At 47.6% G+C, this 25,878-nt stretch overlaps 1 protein-coding gene across 23 annotated transcripts in view; it reads right to left on the reverse strand.

Moving 5' to 3' along the window:
* Window positions 1-233: 233 nt before the first annotated feature.
* LOC100623157 (uncharacterized) overlaps window positions 234-25,878 on the reverse strand; it is a 247,612-nt gene continuing 221,967 nt past the window's right edge. For 7 of the 23 annotated variants that reach the window (XM_084960401.1, XM_084960406.1, XM_084960403.1 and 4 more), the window contains one exon: window positions 234-6,100. In XM_084960401.1, coding sequence (XP_084816527.1) covers window positions 5,172-6,086 — 915 coding nt within the window. In that variant the 5' untranslated portion in view covers window positions 6,087-6,100 and the 3' untranslated portion in view covers window positions 234-5,171. Of the gene's footprint in view, window positions 6,101-9,446; window positions 9,582-9,873; window positions 10,180-14,837; window positions 16,111-16,670; window positions 16,851-17,941; window positions 18,191-25,878 lie in introns of those variants that run through there. The other 16 variants (XR_014806014.1, XR_014806013.1, XM_084960415.1 and 13 more) reach the window with 14 other exon arrangements.

Genomic DNA, 25,878 nt, shown 5'->3' on the forward strand with positions numbered 1-25,878 from the left:
AATTCAAACCACAATAAGATACCCACTAAAATGGGCTAAAATTAACAAGACTTACAATACCAAGTTTTGGTGGAGTAACCAAAGCAACCATACTCTGACATTTCAGAAGAATGAAATGCTTTAACTTCTTTGTAAATAGCTCAACAACTTTCATAATGAACTCTCCATATGAACCAGAGATTCCACACCTAGATATTTACCCAAGAAAAAGCAAAAGTTTGAAGACAACCAAGACTTGTACACAAATATTCATAGCAGCTTTATTCATAATAAACTGGAAATGACTCAAACATTTAACAGACTCACTGGAAAAACAAATTGTGTTATATCCATACAATGGAATACTATGCAGCAATAAAGAGGAAGCACTCCATGACCTGTGACGGCATGGATGAACCTCAAAAGCATTATGCCGGGCAAAAGCCACAAGTCAAAATGCCATGTATTTTATTTATTTAAAATTTGGAAAAGGTAAAGCTGATTTGTAGGGGCAAAAAGCAGATCAGTCATTGCCTGGGGCCAGGGGCTGGGTGGGAAGGCAGCTGGTCTGGGCAAGTGTGAGGGAACATTCTTTATCTTCTTTGGGGTCATGGTTACATGATTGTATACATTTCTCAACATGCATCAGATTCTGCACTTCAAATGGGTGCATTTTACTGTGTGTACCTTATGCTTCAACCAATTTGAAGAAAAACATGGGGAAAATATTTTTATGTCATAGAGATTAGAGAAGGACTTTTGAGAAAAGAAAAATTACAAGCCACAAAAGAAGACTTCTACTACATTAAAATTCAAAAATTCTGTGCATCAAAAGAAACCACCAGCAATGCTAAAAAAACAAAACAAAACAAAAAAACCACACAGGAGTCCCAGTGTGGCTCAGTGGAAATGAATCTGACTAGCATCCATGAGGACCCAGGTTCAATCCCCAGCCTCACTCAGTAGGTGAGGATCTGTCATTGCCATGAGCTGTGGTGTAGGTTGCAGATCTGGCTCAGATATGGCTTTGCTGTAGCAAATAGCTCTGATTCTACCCCTAACCTGGGAACCTCCATATGCCCCATGTGCGGCTCTAAAAAGACAAAAAACAAAACCAACCAACCAAACAAACAAAAAAAACAGTCCATAGACTGGAGAGGAGATTACAACCCAAATAACTGAAAAAAAGTCATAGCCAGAACATTTCACAAACTGTTACAAATCAGTAAGAAAATATAAGTAATCTAACAGAAAAATGTCAGGATACCATCAGGCAAATCATAGGTGAAAAAAAACAAGATAGTCCATAAACATGTGAAAAGATATTCGGGCTCTTTTTTTTGGCCTTGAAGAATCATGGGCTTCTTTTGCCTGGACACGTGGACATCCTGGGGCCAGTGATCAAACCGTGCCATAGCAGTAGCAACTATGGATCCTTAATCCGATGTGCCACCTGGAAACTCCTCAAGCTCACTATTAAATAGGGAAATATAAATTAAGAATGGCACAATATGATCATCTGAGAACATCAACCATTGGCAAGGATGCGGGAAATGGGACCAGTTTTGTGTTCCCAGTGGGAGGTGAATTTGGCAAGAGCTTGAGAAGTTCAAGATGCACCCATCACCTGACAGTTCCTCATTGAGCTACATACCCCAGAGTCCTGGGGTGGGGGCGCACAAGGAGCCATTAAAACGTGTTGAGTCAGCATTGTTTATTAGCCCCTAAGTGGGACGATCCTAAATTTCCATTCATTTAGCCATGAATAAATAAAATGGAGTATAGTCACATAATGAAATATATTTAGTAATTAAAATGAATAACCTGGATCTATACACATCAACATGACAAGTTTTTATCCATCTATCCATCTATCTAGCTATGTTTCTATAGAGAGACGGCATAGTGGAAAAGAAAGCTACAGAGGGGCTCCCCACTTTATGGCGCTAGAAGGAGACCGTGCTGGGGGAGAAGACATCTCCCAGACTCTAGACTTCGTGTGTGGCTGGTGGAAGGCAATCCAAGCCCCCCACCAGCCACTCAAGTCTTTTGAATGTGTGGGATGCTGCCGCCCGGCCCGTCTCACCCGTGGCAACAAGATCGGAGCCGGTGCTGGGATGCGCTGTGATCCCGCACAGCCCGCACTGCAGAATTTGAGATGAGCGGGCCCACAGGGCCTCCTGCGCCGCCACATCACAACCTCGCCTTCGTTTTTCTTCTCCGCTACCATTCCACTTACTTTGGCTCCACGGATTCGCTTTGAGGTTTGGCACTTTCACATGTTTAATATAAACTCAGAGTCTTAAGACACCAGCATCAAATCAGAAGAAAAAAAAAATGTAAAAGAAAAGAAAGAAAACGACTCCCTGATTTTCCATCCGCCCTTTGTCACCAAAAAGAGCATGCAGATAAGAGTAGCTTCGACTGTAAACTATTTTCCTAAAAGGGAGGAATCTGCTTTTTTTCCTTCCCATGCACTCTGACCTCGATAATCCCAAACCAGCTTGGGGAGAAAGCCCGGCTGTGATTTTAAGCTTGTGACTTCTGATCCCCTGTTTCAGACTGGGGTGTGGGAAGGTGGGAGGTCAGAGGTTTACCTTCGAGCACCGTCTTCTGTGGGGAATTGAAAAAGCGTGGGAATCTGAGCTGGAGAGGATGCGCAAAGCTGAGGAAAAGCCCTTTTTGTCCCCATCAGAGAACAGTGCTGAGGCACGGCGGCCACATCCCTGCTTCCCAGGAGAGCCTCGCACACTCCTTCTGCCCTTCCAGATGCTTCTTCACCTGCCTCTCTGCCCTCAAGGCTGGCCCGTGAGGACCACATCAATGGGCTCCTTTGTCTCTGGCTTCTAGTCGGGTCCAGCCCCCAGGGGTTTCTCCAGCTCAAGACTGGAGTGAGAGAAGGTGTTTATTCCCTATGGGCCACCCTTGGTGAAGATCACTGCCCAGAGGGGTATCAAGGGCCCTCGTTTTCTTTCACTCAACCAGCTTCCTGTGACACATCCTAAAGGTGAAAAAACCTGCATTGCCATTTTCTTTCTTTCTTTTTTGGGTCGCACCCACGGCATATGGAGGTTCCCAGACTAGGGGCCCAATCAGAGCTGCAGCTGCTCGCCTACACCACAGCCCCAGCAACGCCAGATACGAGCCGCATCTGCAACCTACACCACAGCTGCTCACAGCAACAGCGGATCCTTAACCCACCGAGCAAGGCCAGGGATCGAACCCGCGTCCTCAGAGATACTAGCGGGGTTCGTTAACCACTGAGCCATGACAGGAACTCTGCATGGCCATTTTCTTAGCCCTCCTCCTCTGTGTGCGTATCAGGAAGAAAATTCGCTCCTTCCTCTTCTTCTGTCTTTTTCCTTTCCTTTCACACAGCACACCCCACTTCTAACACTTCTGGGCACCAGATGGGGGGGAAGAGTTCCCACACCGAGCAGTTCTGCAACACCAGCTGGACGGCCTACAGTTTACCTCAGTTCTGCCCCATCCACCTGAAGCTACCAGCAGATCCCAGTGGCTTCGCCCTCCACCCCACTTCAGATGCTAGTTACAAGACCTGGTTGCCACCTGCGCGTCCGACCCATCAGCGATAAACCAGAGGTGCCCAGGAGCCCCTCCTTGAGTTTGATTAATTTGCTAGTGCAGCTCACAGAACTCAGGAAAACAGGTCCCTCCATCTACCAGGTTATAAAAGGACATGATATAGATCAACAGGCATATGTAGGGCTCTGGGAGGCTCAGGAGCTTTTGTCCCCATGGAGTTAGGTTGGTTCACCCTCCCAGTATGGGGATATGTTCACCAACCTGAAAGGTCTCTGAACCCTGCACTTTTGGGATTTTTAAGGAGGCGTCATCACATTGGCATGATCATTAACTCCATTTTCAGCCCTTCTTCCTTTTCAAGAGAATCACAAGCAGGGTTGAAAATTCCAAGCTTCTAAACATGGCTTGGTCCTTCCAGGGACCAGCACCATCCTGGAGCCCCCCAGAGTCACCTCATTCCAACAAGACACTTTTTTTTTTTTCCCCCCCGGCTATACCCGCGGCACACAGAATTTCCCCAGCTAGGGATCGAACCTGAGCCAGAGCAGCGACCACGCATGCTGGATCCCCAACCCACTGAGCCACCAAGAAACTCCAAACAAAAGGCCCTCTTATTATCCAGGAAATGACCAGGATTTTTCAGGAGCCCCCACCAGGAACCAAAGGCAGACACCAGTGTGAATTTCCTATTACTTCACACTCCCTGTCTCCTTCTCATTCATTCACAGCATCTATGTACGCAGCACCTACCGTGTTCTAGGTCTTGGGAGGATGATAATGGGGAGTTGGATGCAGCCTCTGCCTTCCAGGAGAGCATGGCGTGTCCGCAAGAGAAGTGCAGAGGCAGAGCGCTGAGCCAGGAGGAGAGGAGGGGTTGGCTTTTGTAGGTAACATCAGGCACTTGAGAGTTACCGAACCCTTGCCTCACCTGGAACTCATCTAAGTGCCTCAGCATTGGGACCAGGTGTGCCCCCTTCCCTTCCCTCTTAAAGACCTCAGTTGGGGGATGCCAAGTGAGTGGGGCTTTCTGGTGGGGAAGCAGCCAGTGGGGGTGGGGGAGAAGGCCGTGGAGGAGCAAGGATTTTAGTAATGCTCTCATGCTCAGAGGGGCTCCTTCAGTGAAAGGCCCTGAAAGCATCTGCAAAACAGAGTGGCTTCAAATAATACGAAACACTACTCCTGGACTCATGCATCATCCGGGGACTAATCCGTCCCTGAGGTAGTGTGAAGTTACCACCTGTTTCCCCAGGGAGCCCCTGGGACCAGCTCCCCAGGAAAGACCTATAAGCAGGCCTAGGAGTGATGGCTACAGGCAGACTTTGTGGGAGAGCTTGGCCAACTCTGCCCTCTCATTAAAACCAACAACAAAGCCCATGATCACAAACCCATCTACCAACAAATGTTACCCAAATACCCGCCCTCTTCACCTCTGCTGCTACCCTGATGAGGCCCCTGCCCTGAGGGCCCCCTGCCTTCTAGAAACCATCAGTGGGAGGTGCAGAAGGAATTCTGTAGGGAGGAAAGGACCCCTCTAAAGGAGGTGATCAGTGGGGCAAAGACAGAGGCCAGGTGAATTGGAGAGGTGGTAGCAATAAGAAGAATAACAATAATAAGATGATGATAATGACAATGACACACAGCAAATGTTAGCTGTGTCCCAGGTGCCGTGCTAAGAGCATCATTTCCTCAGTCTTCCCTGAGCTCTGTGGGGTTGGGGGGGGGTGAACATCCCCACTCACAGGTGAGGAAACTGACCATAAGCCAGGTAAGCCACCTGCCCACGTGACTCTGGAATGTGTACCCTTCACCACAGCGCCAGGCGGACTTGAGAGAGGATCCTGCACAGAGGGCACAGCCACCACCAAGGGCTGGGGAGGCACAGAGCGGGTTTGGAGAGGGCCAGGAAGCCAGGAAGCCGGTTCAGCCAGAGCAGGGGCCTGGTGAGGGGGCTGGGCGGCAGAAGGTGCCCCGTGGTGAGGGCTTCCGGGGTCAAGGCTGGACGGGGGCCGGGGGAGGAGGGGGGCGGGGGGGCAGCCCTGCCGGCTGTGTGGCTGCGATGCTTCAGGCAGAAGTGGCTCCCCCCTCAGCCCCTTTTCATTCACATAAAGCTGGGTTTGTTTCCATTTATCTGCTTGGGTTTTTAGCCAAGATGCTGTTAGAAAAACATATTGCTCTAATTTAATCCACATGTGCATCCCCGGGACAGAGTCAAAAAGGAAACTGTAGGTCCTGAGTCCCAGGCCCAGAGCCTCAGCCCTGTGGATGTGGCAGGGAAGGGTTGGAGCCTGAGGCCTGACCTGGACCCACCTTGAAGTCAGTCTGTAACCCACTTGTGTCCTGGGCAGGCAGCAGAGGGGCATCTTGGCAAAGGAGATGCACAAGGTAGCATGGGATGGGCCCAGAGTCCAGGTATGAGCGGTTGGACTCCTCATCACCTTCTCGACTTCCTTTCCCAGGATCAAGGCCTTGAAACTCCGAAGCAAGCATGGGTGACACTGACACGAAGCAGTTGATCCAATCACCTCAGGGAGATGCTGTCTGCTCGATGGCACAGGGATCATGCAGGGCCAGGGCTCTGCAGTGTGGCACAGGACCATACGAGATAAGTGTGGAGTCAAAAAAAAAAAAAAAAAAAAAAAAAGATACAAATGAACTTACAAAACAAATTCACAGATGTAGAAAACAAACTTATGGGAAAGAATCGGGGAGGGATAAATTAGGAATTAAAATACACATACTACTACATATAAAATATAGGACCAACAAGGACCTACGGTATAGCATAGGGAACTATACTCAATGTCTTTACAATAACCTATAGTGGAAAAGAATCTAAAATATATATGTATAGGAGCTCCCTGGTGGTGCAGTGGGTTAAGGATCTGGCAATGGCTGTGATCTGGCAATGGATCTGCTGTGGCTCGGGTTCGATCCCTGGTCCAGGAACTTCCACATGCTGCGGGTAGAGCCAAAATAAAAAAATTAAAAAAAAAATTGAAGATTTAAATATATGTATGCATACGTATGTATAACTGCCTCACTTTGCTGTACACCTGAAACTAACACAACATGGTAAATCAACTATATTTCAATTAAAAAAAAGTTTTTAAAACAGACCACATATGAGATTGCCTCCCAACATCTGGCTGCGGGTCACAGGGGCGTGGTTTTAGAAACTTGTCTGGCAGCCCCACCTCGCTGGCAGGAAGCCAAGCAGGGAACAAAGCCAGAGCACTCATTTCAAGACTCCCTTCAAATCCTGCTCCCATCACAGAACTTATTTTGAATCTAATTACATCATTTAGAGGAAGCAGTTGCCACAAATTAGGAAATAGGACCTCTCCTCGCACAGATGTTTATTCCCAACTAGGACTGGACACACAGCATGGAAGGATAGAGCCGAAATATCTGACTTTGATTCAAGGTCTAGGATCTTTGGGTGGCTCCCACGTGGGGATCCTGCTGAATGAATCTGTGCAGAAAGGCGGCTCCTCCAGAGTTGCCCCCTCTTCTCCAAAGCTCGCTGTTCACTCGGCCTGGCTTTGGCTTTGGTTTCTTTTTTTTCTGCTTTTTAGGAACTTCCATGGCATATGGAAGTTCCCAGGCTAGGGGTCAAATCGGAGCTGCAGCTGCTGGCCTACACCACAAACACAGCAGCACTGGATCTGAGCCTTGTCTGCGACTTATACCACAGCTCACAGCAATGCTGGATCCTTAACCCACTGAGTGGGGCCAGGGATTGAACCCGTGTCCTCATGGATACTAGTCTGGTTCATAACCCCCGAGGCACAAGGGGAACTCCCTGGCCTTGATTTCTACGTGAAGGCCCTTTTAAGCACCTTCGTGTGAATAAACTGATGTCTGGGGCAGCACTAGAATGTTCACACAAACTTACACCTGGGAACTTCAGGTCCCCCCATGACCCCACTGTGACTTCCCAGAGTTGAGCCCACAGACCCTTTTTTTAGCTGGAAAGGGCCAGGAGCAGCCCTCAGAGCCCAGGTGGGTGGCAACTCAAAGGACATTGCTGGAAAGAAGGGATTTGGGCAGTTTTTTTTTGTTTGTTTGTTTGTTGTTTTTTTTGTCTTTTTAGGGTCACACCTGAGGCATGTGGAAATTCCCAGGCTAGACGTCAATGCGGAGCTGTAGCTGCCAGCCTACACCAGAGCCCCAGCAACGCCAGATCCGAGCCGCATCTGCAGACTACACCACAGCTCATGGCAACACCGGATCCTTAACCCACTGAGCGAGGCCAGGGATCGAACCCGCTTCCTCATGGATACTGGCTGGGTTCATTACCACTGAGCCATGACGGGAACTCCAGATTTGGGGTTTTCGAATTTACTCCAATGTGTTTCCATCAGAAGCGACAAAGGAAATGAAAATCTTATCTCAGGAGGTCAGCATGGGATGGGTTCCCATTCACTGTCCACAGATTGGAGAACGGTCCCTGTTCGCCTGTGAGGCTGGACAGTCCTTGCTCACATCTGTCATCAGTCTCATCAGGGTCTCATCTGCCAAACACAGGGCAGGGCTCCCCCGGGGTCTTACATTGACAGCTTTGGAATCTCCCAGGCTACCAACGACACCCCTCCATCTCAAGGCAGGAGTCCAACTGTGCAGCTTGGAGGCAGCTATCGGGAGCTTCCTTTAGGCAGGAAGGGCCTAAGGGACCTTCCTGAGGCATAGTGGGACCCCCAAGTACCCATCCCAAAATGGGCAGGGTTGGGGACACCATTCTGGATTTCTCCACAACTCAGGTCCAGGGCAGGCTTGTGCTTGCTGTTCTGGCCCTGGCGGGGGAGATGGGGTGGCTGAGCCCAATATCTGGCCAATCCTGGGGTGAACTCCATGCAAAGGAGCTAGCAGGCTACCACAGTGGGACACACTTAGCAAGAAGCCAGGGCTGTGAGCAGGCAGAGAGACCCAGGAAGCTAGACGGGCCCACGGTTAGCCCTGTGCTGTCGCACGGATCCAACGTGAAGGCCTAGGACTCCCAGCCTCGAGCTCATCTCACGGGAGATGAAGGCAAGGAGGACCCCGGATGCAACACCAGATCCAGTACTGTAATCCAGCCACTCTGCATGGGCTCCAGGGAGAAAATGCTGCTCACAGCAACCCTGGGCAGCTGGACCTCACTTTGCTTCCTCAGCAGGGGGCAAAGCCTATATTTTGGTTTATCGAATTAGTCTTTCCAAGTTCCATTCACCAACTGAGAAGAACCTGCCTTTCACCATTAACAAAGTTGATCACAAATAGGTGCCGGCTCCCCGCTCACACGTTTCAGGGCCCCCCATGTTCCTCTGATGGAAACTTTTCATGGTTTGACAAGAATTTGATGTGATTCTCTTTTCCATGGAGGGCTGGACGTCTCGACACAATGCTGTACAGTAACCCTATAATCTTGGGGCTTGATCAAAACCTAGTCCAACAACCTTTTCTGGTGCTCTAAATAAATGTTTATTTTAAAACAATTTGCTATGGGTTTTTTTGGGTTTTTTTTTTTTTTTTTTTTTTTTTTTCTCCAAGGGAGAGAGAAGGGAATTTCTTGGAGCTAGATTTCTTCTTGCCCCTAAGCAGTTCTCTCCACTCAAAAGACTGTGTCATATGCTCAGGTCATAATTAACCACAGAGCTGTTTGGGAGAAAGGGACAACGAGAGGGCATTTGACAAAGAGTTAACAGATGTCATTTCAGAGGCGGCTGGCCCACTGCTGCTGGGTCATTTGGTGGATGGAAGCTGATTTTGCTGCTGTCGTAAACAGGGAATAGTAATAATTATATGCAGGCTGCATTAGGCATAACAGATTGGATGTATAACATTCTCTTAAAAACCAGCTCAGATCGTGTTTCTCTCGAGACACAATGGAGACGACCCCTAGTTCCTAGTTTTCAAAGTCGTCTCCAGGGATTCTTACAGACCTTCCAAGAGAGAAATAGGTCATCTTCTTTCGTGGCGGATGCCGCCGAGGTCCGGGGGTGGCAAAGATCTGCCCCAGAACGAGTCCGGGCACACTTCAGTGAGCCAGCCTCACTGCACCGCAGAGTTGCCTTCTTCCATTTGAAAAATGAAAGAATTAAATTCAAAACAAACAACTTCAATTTAACACCAAACTACAGGCTAACCAATCTTAAAAATGTCACCGCGTAATGGATCTTAATACCCACAGAAAACACAAAAACAGCACCATTGTTCCCCAGCCATGCAGAGCAACCTCGCAGAATTTCAGTGAAGGAGAAAGAAGGGAAAAACACCTTATTACTTCCAACCCCTGCGAGCCATTTTGGTCTCCAAAGGTTTTAGGCTGCCTGAGGCCGTGTGTCTGCAGTGTTTCGGGAAATGACTTGCCTTTGCACGAACGCTGCTCTGTTCTGCGGCGAGGCTGCCTGCCCCGGAGCAGCGCCGCTCCATTTCTGGTTAACTCTTCCTTCCCGGGCCTGCCGCTTGCAGGAGGAGCAGTGCGGACAGAGCTGGCGGCGGCGGCGACCAGGGCCCAGGGACGCCAAGGCCACAGCCACCTGGCTTCCTGCAGGGCAGCAGGGACCCAGCTGACGAGCAGCAGCTTCTCAAAGGGGGCGGCCCCAGCAGAAAAGCCCGTTCTTCCTTTTCTTTGCTCTTTGGAGAATCGATTCTCAAACTGAGCTATAAAACCAACTGTCAGGAAACACACAACACAGTTGAAGTCAGGGGACAGAAGCGGGACCGTGTGAGGACCAAGACTGGGCAAACCAGCCTCTTGGATCCCAGGCAGGGACAGCTTCGTGTCTCTGCCACAGGCCAGGCAGGACTCTCTTTCGGTTAATGAGGCGCGGGCAGGGTCCAGCCTGCTCCCAGGGCAGGACTTGGCCTTGAGGGCTTTGCTTCCCCCCATGACACTGACCGAGGGGAGCCCAGGGACCGAACACGTTGGGGCTGCACCTCTGAGTGGGGAGACGGCAGAAAACCGCTTAGCACTTAAGAGGTTAACACAATTCCTAAGTGTTCGGCAATCACGGCAATTTAGTGCCATTTCGATTATTACACAATAAACAGACCATGTTGTCTGGAAGCAAATTTTTATGAGTATAGCTGAAGGGGCTGCAACTTATTTAGCTGCTGAAACTCGAAAGGAAAGAGCATTTCCGAATGCTAACGCCACGGATCAGAAACGCAGGTAGCAGGGAAAGGTTATTCTTAGGTCACTGCTCTCGCCACTCAACACCGTGACCTTTAAAATGAGCATGTCGTTAAAAGGAAATAAAGTTGACCAAAGTGTTCTTTAAACAGAACCATTTTAATAACAATACTGTTGCCTTTCAGAGGGAAAGATTTGGGAATTTTCAGAAACGTGATGTTCAGGGAAGAACATTCTGTTAACATGGGTTGGGAATATGTAAACGGTTCTGCCTGACTCAGATATACATCACACACACACAGACACACACACACATACACACACACGGTGGCATGCACGCACACCCCAAACTGCCAATTCATAGACACCGGCCGCTGCTGTGTTTTATAGATACTCAGGTGCCAATGATCACAAACCAGATCAAATTCCTAATATAACAAATCTTTGAACTGGAAAAGGGGATTTTGAGGAGCTGCTGCCACTCTCAATGCCTGTGCAAAGTTTCACTGCACACAGACCTTCGAGAGGTACAGAGTTTCAGATCTGGGGAGAAGACCCTCCCCGCAGCTCCCCCAATACAGGAAGGAAATCGCCTCAAATAGGCTTCAGGATTCAGTGTTAAAATGGCCACATAGGCACAGAGGCTTTGCTTGTGCATTTTAAGACGTGCAAAGGCTGCTCACATTCATGAGATGCCTGAAGCAACCAAGCGGCCCAGGGAGGGAGGCAAGGAGGTTGTTGTTTTTACCCCCCGTTTATAGATGAGACAACTGAGGCGCCATCGCAGAAGAAAAAGCTTTCTTAATCCTTTGTAATAATCTAGAAGGGAAAGAATCTGAGAAAAACAGGTTTATATGTATGTGTATAACTGAATCACTTTGCTGCACACCTGAAGTTAACACCACATTGTAAATCAACTATACCTGCAAAAAAAAATTATTTTGGAGTTCCCATTGTGGTTCACAAACCTGACAAGTATCCATGAGGATGTGGGTTCGATCGCTGGCCTCACTCAGTGGGTTAAGGATCCAGCGTTGCCATGAGCTGCGATGTAGGCCAGCAGCTGCAGCTCTGATTCAACCCCTAGCCTGGGAACATCCATATGCCACAAGTACGGCTTCTAAAAAGACACACACACACACAAATATATATATATATATATTTAAATACATTTTTTAAACTAAATATAAATTTTTTAAGTAAAAAAGATAACCTCAAAAAGAAGAGAAAAATCAGATTTGTTAGCCCACACTGACAGCTGCTATATTCTAGAAACTCCTTCCAGAATCCCAGAAGGAAGGTCTAGGCTCCCTCCTTTGGGGGAATTGGAGAAGCTTATAGCAAACTCTGACCTAGAGGGCAGGTCCCTGGGACCCAAGGGGCTTAATGTGGGCAGCATGGGAGCAGGGCAAAACTGCAAAGGTCCACCCTGATGCCAGGGCATGAGGAGGAAGTGTGCTGCTAAGAGATGGGATGGGGGGCTACGGCCATCCTTGTGGAAGGAAGGGCACCTCGTGTCCCGGAGGCTGGGCCGGATCCTCGGGCTGCCTGGCCCAGCTCATAGTAGGTGGTGCAGAAGGGAGGTTTTATCTGCTGAGACCAGGTGGGAGTTTCCACTCCACCTCCAGCAGATCAGTATTCTGACTCCTGACATCCTATCTTTAGAGAAGCAGAGGTTCTCAAACACTGGAGTGCACAAGAACCCTCTGGGGCATCTACCGAAGAGACCCGTTTCTAATTAAGTAGGTCTTGAGTGGGGCCCAGGGACCCAGTGAACAGGCCGCTTGGGGAAGTCGCATAACAGGTGGTCAGAGGAGCACCTCTTGGAGGACCCCAATTTGGGGTAACATTGCGCGTGTAGCATCCTTCCTGGTGATAAAAGGCATCGTCACATATTGAGGTATAGGGAAGTCCTTCTGGCTCATACCCAGGTTAAATTGAATTTGATGCTAACTAAAACAGCCCGCTTGTGGCCTATCAAACATACACTGTCCATCTGCTTTGATTATTAAGAAAAAGGCGCAGGAACCAGAAATAACGTCCATGTTAAAAAGTAAAGCTTAAATGCCTCCCTTCCTGGGACACTGATGCTGGGATTCCTTCCATGACAAGACTCCCCTCCCAGGTGCCAAGGCCATACTGACGGCTTATAAATGCTGATCTGTTGGGGGGGGGTTAAATTTAATTTAATTTTTTATTTTTTATTTATTTTTTAATCTTTAGGGCCACGTATGTGGCATATAGAGGTTCCCAGGCTAGGGATCGAATAGGAGCTGCAGCTGCTGGCCTACGCCACAGCCATAGCAACACCAGATCCTTAGCCCACTGAGCAGGACCAGGGATTGAACCCGAAAGCTCATGAATACTAGTTGGGTTCATTACCCCGAGGCACAACAGAAACTCCCTGTGGTTCTTTTTTAAACCTTGAAGGAATGTATCCCTGACTTGTTTATAGTTCTTTGTTCTGACAAGATATAAACCTGTGCTGAAAACCCTGCCCCTCTGGAACAGTGATCTCAGAATTATCTAGGCTACAGTCCACAGTTTGGCTCAAATAAAACTTTTTTCTATTCCTGTTATGGATTGCCCATTGATTACTTTTGTCAACACTAGTTCTTTCAAAAACCACTGATACTCCTTGGATAGCCTATTCAATTCCTGACATCACTTTGTTGTTGGTGTTGTTTTGTCTTTTTAGGGCTGCACCCACAGCATATGGAGGTTCCCAGGCTAGGGGGCCAATCAGAGCTGTAGCTGCTGGTCTATACCACAGCCACAGCACCACCAGATCCAAGCCATGTCTGCAACCTATACCAGAGCCCATGGCAATGCCGGATCCTTAACCCACTGAGTGAGGTCAGGGATCGAACCCGCATCCTCATGGATGTTTGTTGGGTTCGTTAAGCACTGAGCCACAATGGGAACTCTCCCTGACATGATTTTATGAGACAGTCGCAGTCATCTGCTATTCTGTCCATCCATCCATCCACCCACCTGTCCATCCATCCTTCCTGGACACCTGCTCTGGGTCAAGTCATGTTCCAGGTGCTAGAGTGATAAAAAATGGTCTCAGCATGCAGATGAGGAAGCAGACCTGAAAGGGGACTAGTGACCCAGAAAGGGAGCACCACTGTAGGAGACACAGAAGTAGGTGAGCCCATCATGATCGTATACTCTGCTGGCCCAGGGTTCAGGGTCCCACAGCAGGCCACTGCTTGGACCACTATAAAAGATGGCTCATGGCACAGTTTGGGCCCCTAGGGCACTAATCATCTCCTCAAGAAGTCTCTTTTTGGAGTTCCCTGGTGGCACAGCAGGTTGGGGATCTGCCATTGCCACCGCTGTGGCTCTGATTACTGCTGTGGCATGGGTTTGATCCCCTGGCCTGAGAACTTCTGCATGCCACAGGAACAGCCAAAAAAGAAAAAAAAAAAAAAAAGACAAGACAAAAAAAGAAGAAGAGTCTCTTCCTGCCATCTCAGAGAGAGGAGGGGGCATGAAGGAAAAACAGGCATAGGAGGAGAATGACAATGGCAGCTGCAGAGACTGTGCTGAAAATTTTGCATCTGGTACCCCTTTAGAGACCCAGGCAACACCTATTAGGAGCCCAGAAGCCACCAGGCTTAGAGCATCCTCATCCCCGTGCTCCAACTCTATTTTGAATTCTCTTTGAAACCGTGTTTGTAATCGGCCTTTTGAAACCACCTTAGTAATTATAAAGCCATCACCCATGTGGTCCAGTCTCAGGGCAGAGTCTCAGACAAAGAAACACAATCCACCAACCTAAATGTAATTGCAAAGTAAGCCAAGTTCCATCCTGACCTTTTTCAAATAGTCTGGAGATTCGCAGATCGCAGCACTGCCCCTGAACCTGCTTCCTCCCTGGCGTGAAGCAGTGGCTCCCTCTTTTCAACCCTTCTCAGCACTATCCCCCAGGCTTCTCCCTCTCTACCCTGACCTTCTTTCTCCCTTTCTTTCTGATCAGGGGGTAAAAACCCCAGAGGGTCTGGCCTGGCTGGCCAGAGAGGGAAGTTGTTGGCTAATCATGGACCCCTTGCACTTCTCATCTGAAAAGTGGAAACAATACAAGGACCTATGGGTTTAAGAATTAAATGACATAATATAAATAAGCTTTTAATAAAGGAATCGGTATAGGGGGATGACCGATAAACAACTCTTCCCATGTGAAAAACTTAAATGCAGGGAGATCATCGTAGATTTTATTTCAGAGAATTTATTATTTCACATAAAATGATTATATATATGATACATTATAAATTGGAGGGGAATGTTCTCATAGTTTATGGCAAAGGAGAATTGGAGAATAAAGTTACTATTATGCAATTTTTTCCTCCCAATAATTCCCATACCGATAGTCTAATGAAAATGGGCTCCCCAAATTCTGCATTTTTATCGTGTGTCTATGCTAGCATTTATGTTATATTCTGAAATAACAAACATCAAACGCTAAAAAATTACATATGCATAAAAATGGGGAAAGGAATTTGCATCTTTTGTAAATCTCCATGGAACAGCCAAACCTCTAGCCCTACCAGATACTCCCAGCTGAAACCACATGGTAGTTTTGGGACGGGGGGAGCAGCATTCATGACTACAAAACAATAAGAAGGTTATTTGGGCATGTGCTTAAAAAAAACCCCAAAACAACGAAACTTTAAATCAGGCTGTCTTTCCTTATCATTGGATGCTTACTAATGAACATCATTCTCCATAAAGAACCTTCTGGCTCCCTCATGTTCTTTTGTTTGTTAAGAGAGCATTCGAGTCATTTTATATAGCGCAAAGTTAAGGCAAACCCCAAACAAAATTTTTAAAAAGGCAAGAAGGTCGAAAGAACAAACTTTTAAACTCTGCACTTTTTATTATTAGATGCTATTCCTAACTTGTTAAAATTGATCAAATAGAAAGCTGTGAAAAGAGAAAAAATTAAGCCAACTAGAAAAGTGTGACTTGGATTTAATATTTTATAATTGCCAAGGGACATACTGAGATCAATGAATTTTTGCCTGAGATGAACGTCAGAAAGAGATGTACTTCAGTCTTTTAGGGAACATTGGTCTATTTAATTCTTGTGTCTGATGCATGTGAAATAGGCCTGCCTTGGCCTTCTTTCTTTGCCAGGGGCGCCGCCGGCAGCGAACATTACCACTTTTAATAGGCCGCTGTCTGAGGAGTGGCAAGGGATCCGATAACCCATCGAGTCTAATGGATCTGCCTGTTTATTCACTTACACCTTTTTTCCCAGCTAATTTTAGTTTTGCATGCTGAGTTGTTTCACTTTGAATTAAATGAAAAGAAACAAAGGAAAAAAGCCTGTGCAGCTAATAAACCAGGCTGATGTTCATGGCCCCTCTCGACAGGCTTCTCTCTTCATACCAGGTACACCATCGGAGAACAGATCCACGGTGGCATTTTCTCCACTTGTTGACGAAATTAATATTTCATACAGGCTTGGATTTAGAGGAAAAAAATGAGATTATTCAAATCACTTTACGAAGAACGCGCTGTTGTTTGTAGTAGCTCTAAACGCCCAGCCTCGGGCCCCAGACGTCCTCAGATTTCAGACACCGGTCAGTGACTTTTCCTGCCTGGGGACTCACCCTGGAGCTCTCTGTGGAGTCACACAAACAGGACAAATGCCCCAATGCTTTGCTTTGTCAAATGAAAAACCAGAGAGACACACAGAGACGAGGTCTGAGTGCCCTTCAACAGAAACAACAAGAGTCAGTGGTTTAAAAACATCCCCCCTCCCGCACCCCTCCTCATGCCTACGAGAGCTTCAAGTTTTCAGAGACCTTTTAGGCCAATACCTGCCAAGGGATGGGAGATGGACAAGGATGTCCAACACGAGAGAGAAGGAAAGAAGGGCCAGCTTCCTTGAATTTTTTGAACAAGAGCCTTTTTTTTTTCACCCCCTGTGGGATTTTGTCACAGAGATCCTGCCTGCACAGAGGGCGGGCAGGGCCACCCCTGCCCCATGGGGGCTCCCACTGATTCCTCGTGGTCCCAGCAGGTCCCCGGGGGCTGCCACCTCCCCACCACCAGTTAGTCAGCCTGGGTTGGGGGGGTGCAGGCCTGAACGTCCTCTACTTGGGGGGAGGAATACCATTCCCCAGAGACCAGAAGATTCACCTCTGACAGCTCATGCCTCAGGGTCATAGCCAAGGAGGGCACCAGACAGAGTTATCTCCTGGCAAAAATAAATAAATAAATAAATAAATAAATAAATAAATAAATAAAAATTAACGATATTTTTGCCCAATCAGAAGCGTAGTAATTTGTAACCTAATCTGGAAATTTTTTGAGAATTTAGGCTAGCCGGGAGCAACAGAACCTGATCAGTCATGGAATCGAATAAGAACAGGGCCCTCCAACCGAGTATCAAGAGCTCTCTGACTGAAATCCCTTTTAGATGAAATAATTGCCTAATACCTACTTTTACCCTCACACAATTAAAATAAGGTAATTTTTTAGCCCGTGTCTCTCAGCTACAATCTGTCACTCTAAGAAGAAAGCCCCTCAGCGCCCCAGCTGTATCCAGTTTCACACAATGGCTCTTCTCCTCCCCACCAAGTCTCAGCACGGCCGGAAGTCAGGCGGCTCACAGCCCCCTCAGCCCTGCCTTTCTTGGACTCACATTCCTGAGCAGTGCTTTCCTCCCTCCAAGCTCCACATCGCCCAAATAGTCTTCCCTTGGCTCAGCAGCATGTCTTCAGCAAATATGCATCGACTTGCACCATATGCAGAGCATCGGACTGTGGCTCGGGTCGTTAGACCTAAGATGCATTTCCATTTGCTAAAGAAATGAAGAAATTCGGTGGATGGGTAGGGGCCCCGGCTCACCTCCCCGCAGTGTCATTCAATCCTGCTGTTCAACCCAGAATCTAATAGGCTCTCTCCCTTATCAATGCACAGGTTACAATGAAGGAACGGATAGGCCCCCCCCATCCCTGCCAGCAGCATGACCTCAAGCACGTCCTCAACACGCAAGAAACTCTGCGGTCACCGAATAATTACATTTCCCCTCAATCTGTGTGTGTGTGTGGACCTGGATCCTCTCTCTCAGACCCAGTGTGCAAAGCAGACGGCGAACAACAGACTCAAGTTGGAAGTGATTTACTTCATTAGCTGGGATTACAAGTTTAACTTACAAACCAGAGGTCAAAATTTCTCATTAACAAGGGGGCCGTGAATCGCTGCAGGCTTTGGTTCAAGAGGAGACCACTCTTATTACTAACTACACATTTCAATCTGTCTTTGATGTTCTCCTTCTTCCCGCCTCCCTTTTATTTTTTGGCAGAGGAGCTGATTTTAATTGTGGCACTACAACAAGGCTCCCTCCATCCCAGGGAGCAGCCTCCTGTCTGTTGCCGCCGAGTGAACCAGGCTGCAAGATTGGGTGCAGCCCATCGCTCAGGGCACATTTTAATGGCTCCCCTTTCCTACAAGGCTTGGATTGTTTTCCACGTGATTCTGGTTAATTTCGCTGCGGGAAAGGGCATCGGTTTTCCTTGTGAGCTTCTGATCCGTCTGCCTCCGAGAGGTGAAATAGATTAAAACAGAGAAGGAGGCGTCATTCTAACTTTCCGAATGCAAAGACCCGACCCAGCACATTCTCCAGCCCTCTGAATAAAGAAAGAAGTTCGACAGAGACCAGGATGTTAGAAAGAGTGTTCGTTTGATAAATCAGCCTTGGTTGTTTACAAGACACTCAGACTGTTTTCATGTGCCTCTGCTGTTCAAAACCACTGCCAAGGGTTAAAAGAAGCAACTCAAATGAGGTAAAACCTTTGCAGAGGACACTAGAAATCTCAAAATTCAATACCACAGAATCCGTCTCCAAATAGGAACACCAGGAAAAGGAGAGCAGAGCTTGTGGTGGGCAGCACAAATAGCAGGATGCTTAACGTGCACTTTCTATTTCTAAAGACCAAGACCTGCATACAGGCCACGGTGCCACAATGACCATGTTAACTGAAACAGGGTTCTGAATGGAGTCCCTGATGGAAATGATTACAATATCTAATTATTTAGAAGCCTAGCAGTTGTCGAAAATAACTAAATTGTTATTCCGGTCTAGTCTGGTAAGAAGGTCACATTCAAACCACGTAAGCTCTAAATACTCCTCTGTGTGCGGGGACACTGCCATTCAAGTCTGTTCTCCCTGAGAAATGTTTTCTTTGCCGTCACCACCGTGGGAAGAGCTGGTAGGTACCGCAGAGCTGGTGGATGGAGCGGTGGCTGCACTGCCCCGGATTCAGAGGAAACAGTCCGCCGCTGGGACCCAGGCTGGTCCACGCGGCTGCCTCTGACTCCAGCCAGGTCTCAGGCAAGGCAGTTTGCTGGAAGCCACGTGCTATAGGGAAGAACACTCATGGGTGCAAAAGGAGTAAGACCAGGGGGGTTTGGCAGGGATTCTGCAGAAGCCTACCTGGTCCCCACTCTGTGCCCCTTGGGGGCTTCTCCTCCTCTTTGCTAATGTTCGGGTTGCATCCCTTTATGTCTCCAGTTCCCTGAACAAAAATAGTGGTTAGAACTCCAGGAATCTGTCTGACCTGGAGGTGAGAGCTGTTCTCAGTTGGGGACAGTCAGCAGCAGCTCAGACCTGGGAAGCAACAGCGGCTCCAGGTCATAGGGGCCTGAGGCAGCCTGGCCATCTGGGCTAGCAGCCACTTCCTGCCACCCGGCAGCACCCCCTGGCCAGGCCAAGCGGTCACCTTGACCCCACTGCTGGGGCATCTCCCCCACTTTGGCGGGGGTGGGGGGGTGGAGGGGGCTCTGCAGCCTTTCAGTTTCACCAGGGGGTTATCTTAACAAAGAGACATCTTAGAAAGGTCATTATTGCTAGTCTAATTTCAAACAGGCTCCACAATGAAGGGCTGTCTTTGTGTGGGATTAATTTTAAAACCTCAGGATTTGATGTCAGTGGGAAAGAACCAGCGTGGGACTCATACTGCTGCCTTCCCCTGCTTCTGGCCAGCGCCGGCGGCTCGTTTCTTAGGAGATGAAAACTCTGACAAGCCCTTCAGTCAAGCTGAAAGCAGGCAGCGGTCCAACAACACCCACAGGCCCGCAGGGCATCCTGTGACCCCTCCGAAAAGTCACATTCACTTTGCTCTTGAGAAAGGAAAAATAATGCTGGAGGCATTTTATTTTAAACCATGTAAAATAAGGAAATGTGAAGATGCGAAAATGAAGTGGAAAAAAAAAAAGTTAGAATTCATTTCCGTCCTTTGCAATGGCTTAGAAGCCAAACTGGTTCATTTTGAAAGAGTGTAAAAATCTGATCCATTCACCAGTAGGCAGAGACTACAAAATGCTTAAGGTAAAATATGTAAATATGTAAAATTATCTGTTGAAAACCATCTCCTTTTGTGCTTGAAAGAATTTTTTTAAAGCATCTTTATTTCTATTCTGCATTAATATACTGTAGAACAGAAAAGTTACTTTCTGGCAAAAACAACAAAACCAATGTGCTGAAAATAAAGTGATTTTAAAATGAGGTCCACAGATAAAGGGAAGGACAAAACGGATTCTACCTTCCCCTTCCCTTGGATGGCATTTTTAGTAATAATTTAAAGGATATCATTAACAAATTATAGAATGTTTTTTTTTTAAAGCAGTGTTTCTGAAAACTTGAAAACAAAACCCACCTGCCCACCTCCATCACCATTTCTTTTAGAAAGAGGGGTCCTTCTCCCCACTAGATTTCCTCCAGTTCACCCCCTCAACCCTGCCTCCCAACGGCCTCCTCGATAGAACCCCAGCCCTGTCAGCAGCGAGTTTAGACACACATAGCACAAATAACTGGGCTCAAACAGCCAACCTTATTTCTAAATAGTCTCAAATTAGTGTTTTTTTTTTTAATGTGTAGAAGAATGGCAGAATAAATGCATATGATTACATTATTCTTCATGGTTTGATTTAAATATTATATTTAAATGGTTTGTCACCTGACTTCCAACAAAAATGGTTTGTCACATGACTTCCAACTTGCAGAAAAAGGTCCCCCCCACTGCCAATCCCATTTCTTTGGGGAGGGGGCTCAGCTACCTAATGGATTGTCTCATCAAACCAGCATCTTCTAGACTGTAGCTGTTTCCTGTCTCTTCGTTGGGGGTGGAGGTGGGGATATCCTCACTGGCTGGGCATCCAGCCCCATCAGCCAGGGATGGAGGGATGTGTGTGCCTATGATTGAGGTGGGTGGTGTCTAAGGATGAATCTGCTGAGCTTACAAGCAGGGTGTACAGAACGCTCAGATCCTAGAGGGGCAGGCAGGATATACACTTGAACTTGTAGCTACTGCAGCAGCATTGTGGAGGGAAATCGAAGGCACGTAAAACTGAAAAATTGTTCTTTGTTTTGCAAACCCTTGACTACTTTCTAAAAGATCAGAAAACAGACAGTAGAAGCCTTCCTACAACAGTTTTCTTTTCCTCTTTCTTTTTAAAAAAATTTTATCGAAGTATAGTTGATTTACAATGTTAAGTTCTACTGTACCACAAAGTGGCTCTGTTATAAACCTATATATCCTTTTTCACATTCTTTTCCATTATGTTTTATCACAAGATATTGAATATAGTTCCCTGTGCTACATAGTAGGACCTTGTTGTTTATAGCAGGACCATGTCTACTATATGCTATACTGTCTATACTGTCTATACGAGTTTGCATCTGCTAATCCCAAACTCCCAGTTCCTTCCTCTCCCACCCTCCCCACCCCCCGGCAACCACAAGTCTGCTCTCTGTGTCTGTGAGTCCATTTCATAGATATGTTCACTTGGGTTGTACTTTAGATTCCACATAAGAGTGACAGCATGTGATATTTCTCCTGAGAACCATTTTCAAATCTGCTTTTTCAACTGTAAACTCTCATGTTCCTACTCTATGTTTCCATGGGTTTTTTTTGTTTCTGTTTTTTGTTTTGTTTTTTGTCTTTTTAAGGCCACACTGGAGGCATATGGAAGTTCCCAGGCTAGGAGTGGAGTCGGAGCTGTAGCTGCCAGCCAGTGCAATAGCCACAGCAGTGCAGGATCCAAGCCGAGTCCACAACCTACAACACAGCTCACAGCAACGCCAGATCCTTAACCCACTGAGCAAGGCCAGGGATCGAACCCCCATCCTCACCAATACTAGTCAGGTTAGTTACCTCTCAGCCATGACAGGAATTCCATCATGTTTTGATTTGTTTAAATCTTTCATTCCCTCAAAAGGGTTACCAAAAAAAATTTTTTTTAAATCATACACACACACACTCAAAAGGTAATTGTTCAGAAAGGTTTCCTACCTCCTCTCCATACTGATGGAAAGCAAAGAGCCTACTTCCCAGCTCCCTCTCCCAGACCTGGGAGTGCCCAGGAGCCCAGAAAGGAGGCTGTTAGAGCCTGACAGCTGCTGCCGGGGTCAGTGAGATAGGGCTGGAAGCCAGAGTGTAAAGTGGTGACATTTTGTTTGTCATAGATTTTTTTGCATTCATTCTTATTTAAAATACATTGCATTAAAATATTATTTATCTTGATTACTGAGTTTTTTGGCACCTCCTTAAATTTTGTCCCCAGACAAGTGCCTCACTCACCTAGTCCTGCCTTGCTCTGGGGAATGATGGATGCTCCACTGTCTGGGTGGGGTCCCACGTGGACCAACCTACATGGCAGTATAGTGGCCACTTCTCCCAACACCCCTTCCGTGGACAGCTGGAAGCAATTTCTTTACTGGCCCTTCTCAATCCAGGCTCACTGGAATCTTTCTTCTAAAGCCTCATCCCTTCATAAAGATGTCTGAAACAGTGAAACTCCAACATTAAGAAACCCAGGATGTGGCATTCCTGCTGTGGCTCGGCGGGTTTACAACCCAGCTAAGGTCCAGAAGAACTACGGTTCAATCCCAGACCTCACTCAGTGGGGTAAGAATCTGGCATTGCCAAGAGCTGTGGCAAAGGTCGCAGATACGGCTTAAATCTGGTGTTGCTGAGGCTGTGGCATAGGCCGGCAGCAGTTCTGATTCAACACCTAGCCTTGGAACTTCCATATACTGCAGATGCAGCTGTAAAAAGAAAAATAAAAAATAAAAATAGGAGCTGCCTTCATGGCTCAGTGGTTAACAAACCTGACTAGGATCCAAGAGGATGCAGGTTCAATCCCTGGCCTTGCTCAATGGGTTAAGGATCTGCTGTTGCCATGTACTGTGGTGTAGGTCTCAGACTCGACTTGGATCCCACGTTGCTGTGGCTGTGGTGTAGGCTGGCAGGTGTAGCTCCAATTTGACCCTAGCCTGGGAACCTCCATATGCCACAAGTGTGCCCTAAAAAAGCAAAAATAAATAAATAAATAAATAAATAAATAAAAATAAATAAATAAATAAATAAATATATAAAGGAAACTGCTAAGCCTCTGAAGAAGCTGCACCAATAGGTAGTGTCTGAGAGCAGCATCCTGACATCCTCACTAGTACCCAATACTCTCAGACTTAGAAATTTTTGTCTGTTTGGAGTTCCCATCGTGGCGCAGTGGTTAACGAATCCGACTAGGAACCATGAGGTTGCGGGTTCGGTCCCTGCCCTTGCTCAGTGGGTTAATGATCCGGCGTTGCCGTGAGCTGCGGTGTAGGTCGCAGACACGGCTCGGATTCTGCGTTGCTATGGCTCTGGTGTAGGCCAGTGGCTACAGCTCCGATTCAACCCCTAGCCTGGGAACCTCCATATGCCGCAGGAGCGGCCCGAAGAAATAGCAAAAAGACAAAAAAAAAAAAAAAAAAAAAGAAATTTTTGTCCGTTTGATGAGTAACAAATGCTACCTCACTTAACTTGCCTTTTCCTTAAGACCTGGCAGGATTGAGCACTTTTTTTTTTTTAATCAACTTACAAACCATTTTCCATGCCTCTTCTGCAAATTGCCTACTTGTCTTCTTTGCCCACTAGAGAAAAAATGGGCAGTTTGTCTTTTCACCTTATCACTTGCTCTCCTGCCTGTGCACACAGCAGGTGCCTGGGACACATGGGGTCTCAGGCCCCTAATCCACTCTGTACAGGGACACAGCTGCTTTGAGCTACCCTGTGGCTCTGACATATTCCTTTATTTTTTAAATTTATATATGTATGATATATATTATATATATTTAATATATATGAATATACATATATATGTATAATAATATTATTACATATTTAATTTATATATGTATTGACTTTGCCCATGGCATACATAAGTTCCTGGCCTGAGAAACTCAAGCCACAGCAGTGGCAATGTCAAATCCGGAACCGCTAGGCAATCAGGAAACTCCCTGACATATTCTTTAAAAGGGATCCAACAGCACCTCTTCTGGGAAGCTTTCTCAGCATTCCCATGGCATGGGGGGTATCACTGATCCTGAAGCTGCCAGCGACATGTGCTGGCACTAAAGTCCCCCTTTAAAGTCAGGGGATCCTGGTGCACACTGCACCTCAGGCCCCACCGTCAGTCAGCTAGGGCTTCCACCGGAGCTGTGCAGCCTCCAGTGGGCTAGTCCCAGGCCTGATCTCAATTGCAGAAGCCTTCCACAGCTAAGAACCTACTGTGTGCAAAACATAAGCAAAGTGGCCTACGACCACTTTGTTTTATCCCATTGCATTGGCAGATGCCAAGGCCAAGTTCTACAACTTGCTCCAAACCTCCCAGTGGGGCCCTGGGAAGACTGGGATTTGAGCCTGGATCAGCAACTCTGCTTTGCTGATGGCCCCTGCTGCACTCCTGTTCTGGCTACTCCTGGAAGCTGAAGAGCGTGCAAAACCAGGACCATCAGGGCCCAGGCACAGCATGCAGCACCCCTCCCCACACCCGTGCCCACCCCACAGTGCATACATCCTGGTCCATCGCCTGAGCGCTGGGGAGCCCAAATTCTTGGTGAGGGGAATGTTCATGGCTCCACTTCACAGGATGCTGAGTAACAGGTACACAAGGGGAGAGTCATCCCTGAGCTAAGAAAGCCTGGGAGAGAGGACCAGAGTCAGCCAGAGGCCCACCCACCCCGGGAGCCTGCTCTGAAAGCCAGAGGGAGGGAGAGAGAGCTGGAGCAGAGAGAGAGAAGGAGGGAGAGGGAGGGAGAGGAAGGGAGGGGCAAGGGTTTCTGAAGGCAGCAGACCAAATTTTGCTCAAATTCCAATAAATCTCCCCCTTAATGTTAACATTTTATACTGAAAAATCCTAATGGTGACCTGCCGGCCTCTTTTGAATTCCAGCCCTTTCAGATGGCCTATCTCTCAAGGTGACGAGCCCGTGGTACCTGAATTCATTATTGCCTGATTAATTATGCTGCCCTTGTACAAGGGAAATGGGGACTTCAATCAGCCTCGGCCGCCACCCCCCTGGCCACCTCCGCATCAGGCTGGCTGCTGTCTGAGAGCCCAGCCCAGCGCCCAACACAGGGGTGACCAGGAAGCTGGGAGTGGTGGCTGGTTCAATGTGGCTGCCAGTTGTTAGAGGGCTTGGGATGTGGGGCCCTTTCTCCAAAAAGGGGGGGGGGGGCATTTGGGCAGCTGAGGGAGGGAGGGGTGAGTTGGGTCCAGGGGCTGTAGAGTAGAGATTTCTGCTCTGTCCCAGAAGGGGTCTGCCCAGGAGGCCCTCCTCTAGATTCTCTGAAACTGGGTGTCAGTCCTTCAGGAAAAGGCCCCGGGTCTCAGAAGATGCTGTTAAGAGCAAATATCCCTTGGGGTACAGGGTCACTTTGATGAAGATTTACTTGCCAGCTACTCAGGGGCGCCTGTGGGCACAGCACTCGTGGGCATCAAAGCGGAGTCCTGGCATCTGGGATGGGGGTTGGAGGCAGGGTGAGAATTCCACCTCCCAACCTCACTGGTTGATGACCCTGCCAGGGCACTCCTGCTGTGCGCTGCCCTTTGTCCTGCACATTCTGCATTTTTTTAAGGTCTACCAAGTTGTGAAATATAGTCGTAATGAAGCGTTGCAGAGTGATATATCTTTCCAAAGAAGAAAAGACTAGATACCTTTGCCAATGTCAATTCCCCACCCCTATCCCAAGCCTGCCCTGCATGGAGCAACAAAAAGGGCACGTGCCAGCCTGTGCCCTGTGAACTTTGGCCTTAGTGGGTCTGGTTTTAAATCATACCCTGTCATGGATGTGCTGTGTGACCATGGCCAAGGTACCTAAGCTCTCTGAACTTCGGTTTTCAGAGAGACAGTACTCTGTGGACCCCCAGGGTGGTTGTGAGAGCTAATAAGAGAGC

Source organism: Sus scrofa, chromosome 6 (assembly GCF_054392235.1).
Source record: "Sus scrofa isolate SSC_HxYL_T2T_F1_AM1 chromosome 6, Sscrofa_HxYL_maternal_Yorkshire_Landrace_v2.0, whole genome shotgun sequence".
NCBI classification, from domain to species: Eukaryota; Metazoa; Chordata; class Mammalia; order Artiodactyla; family Suidae; genus Sus; species Sus scrofa.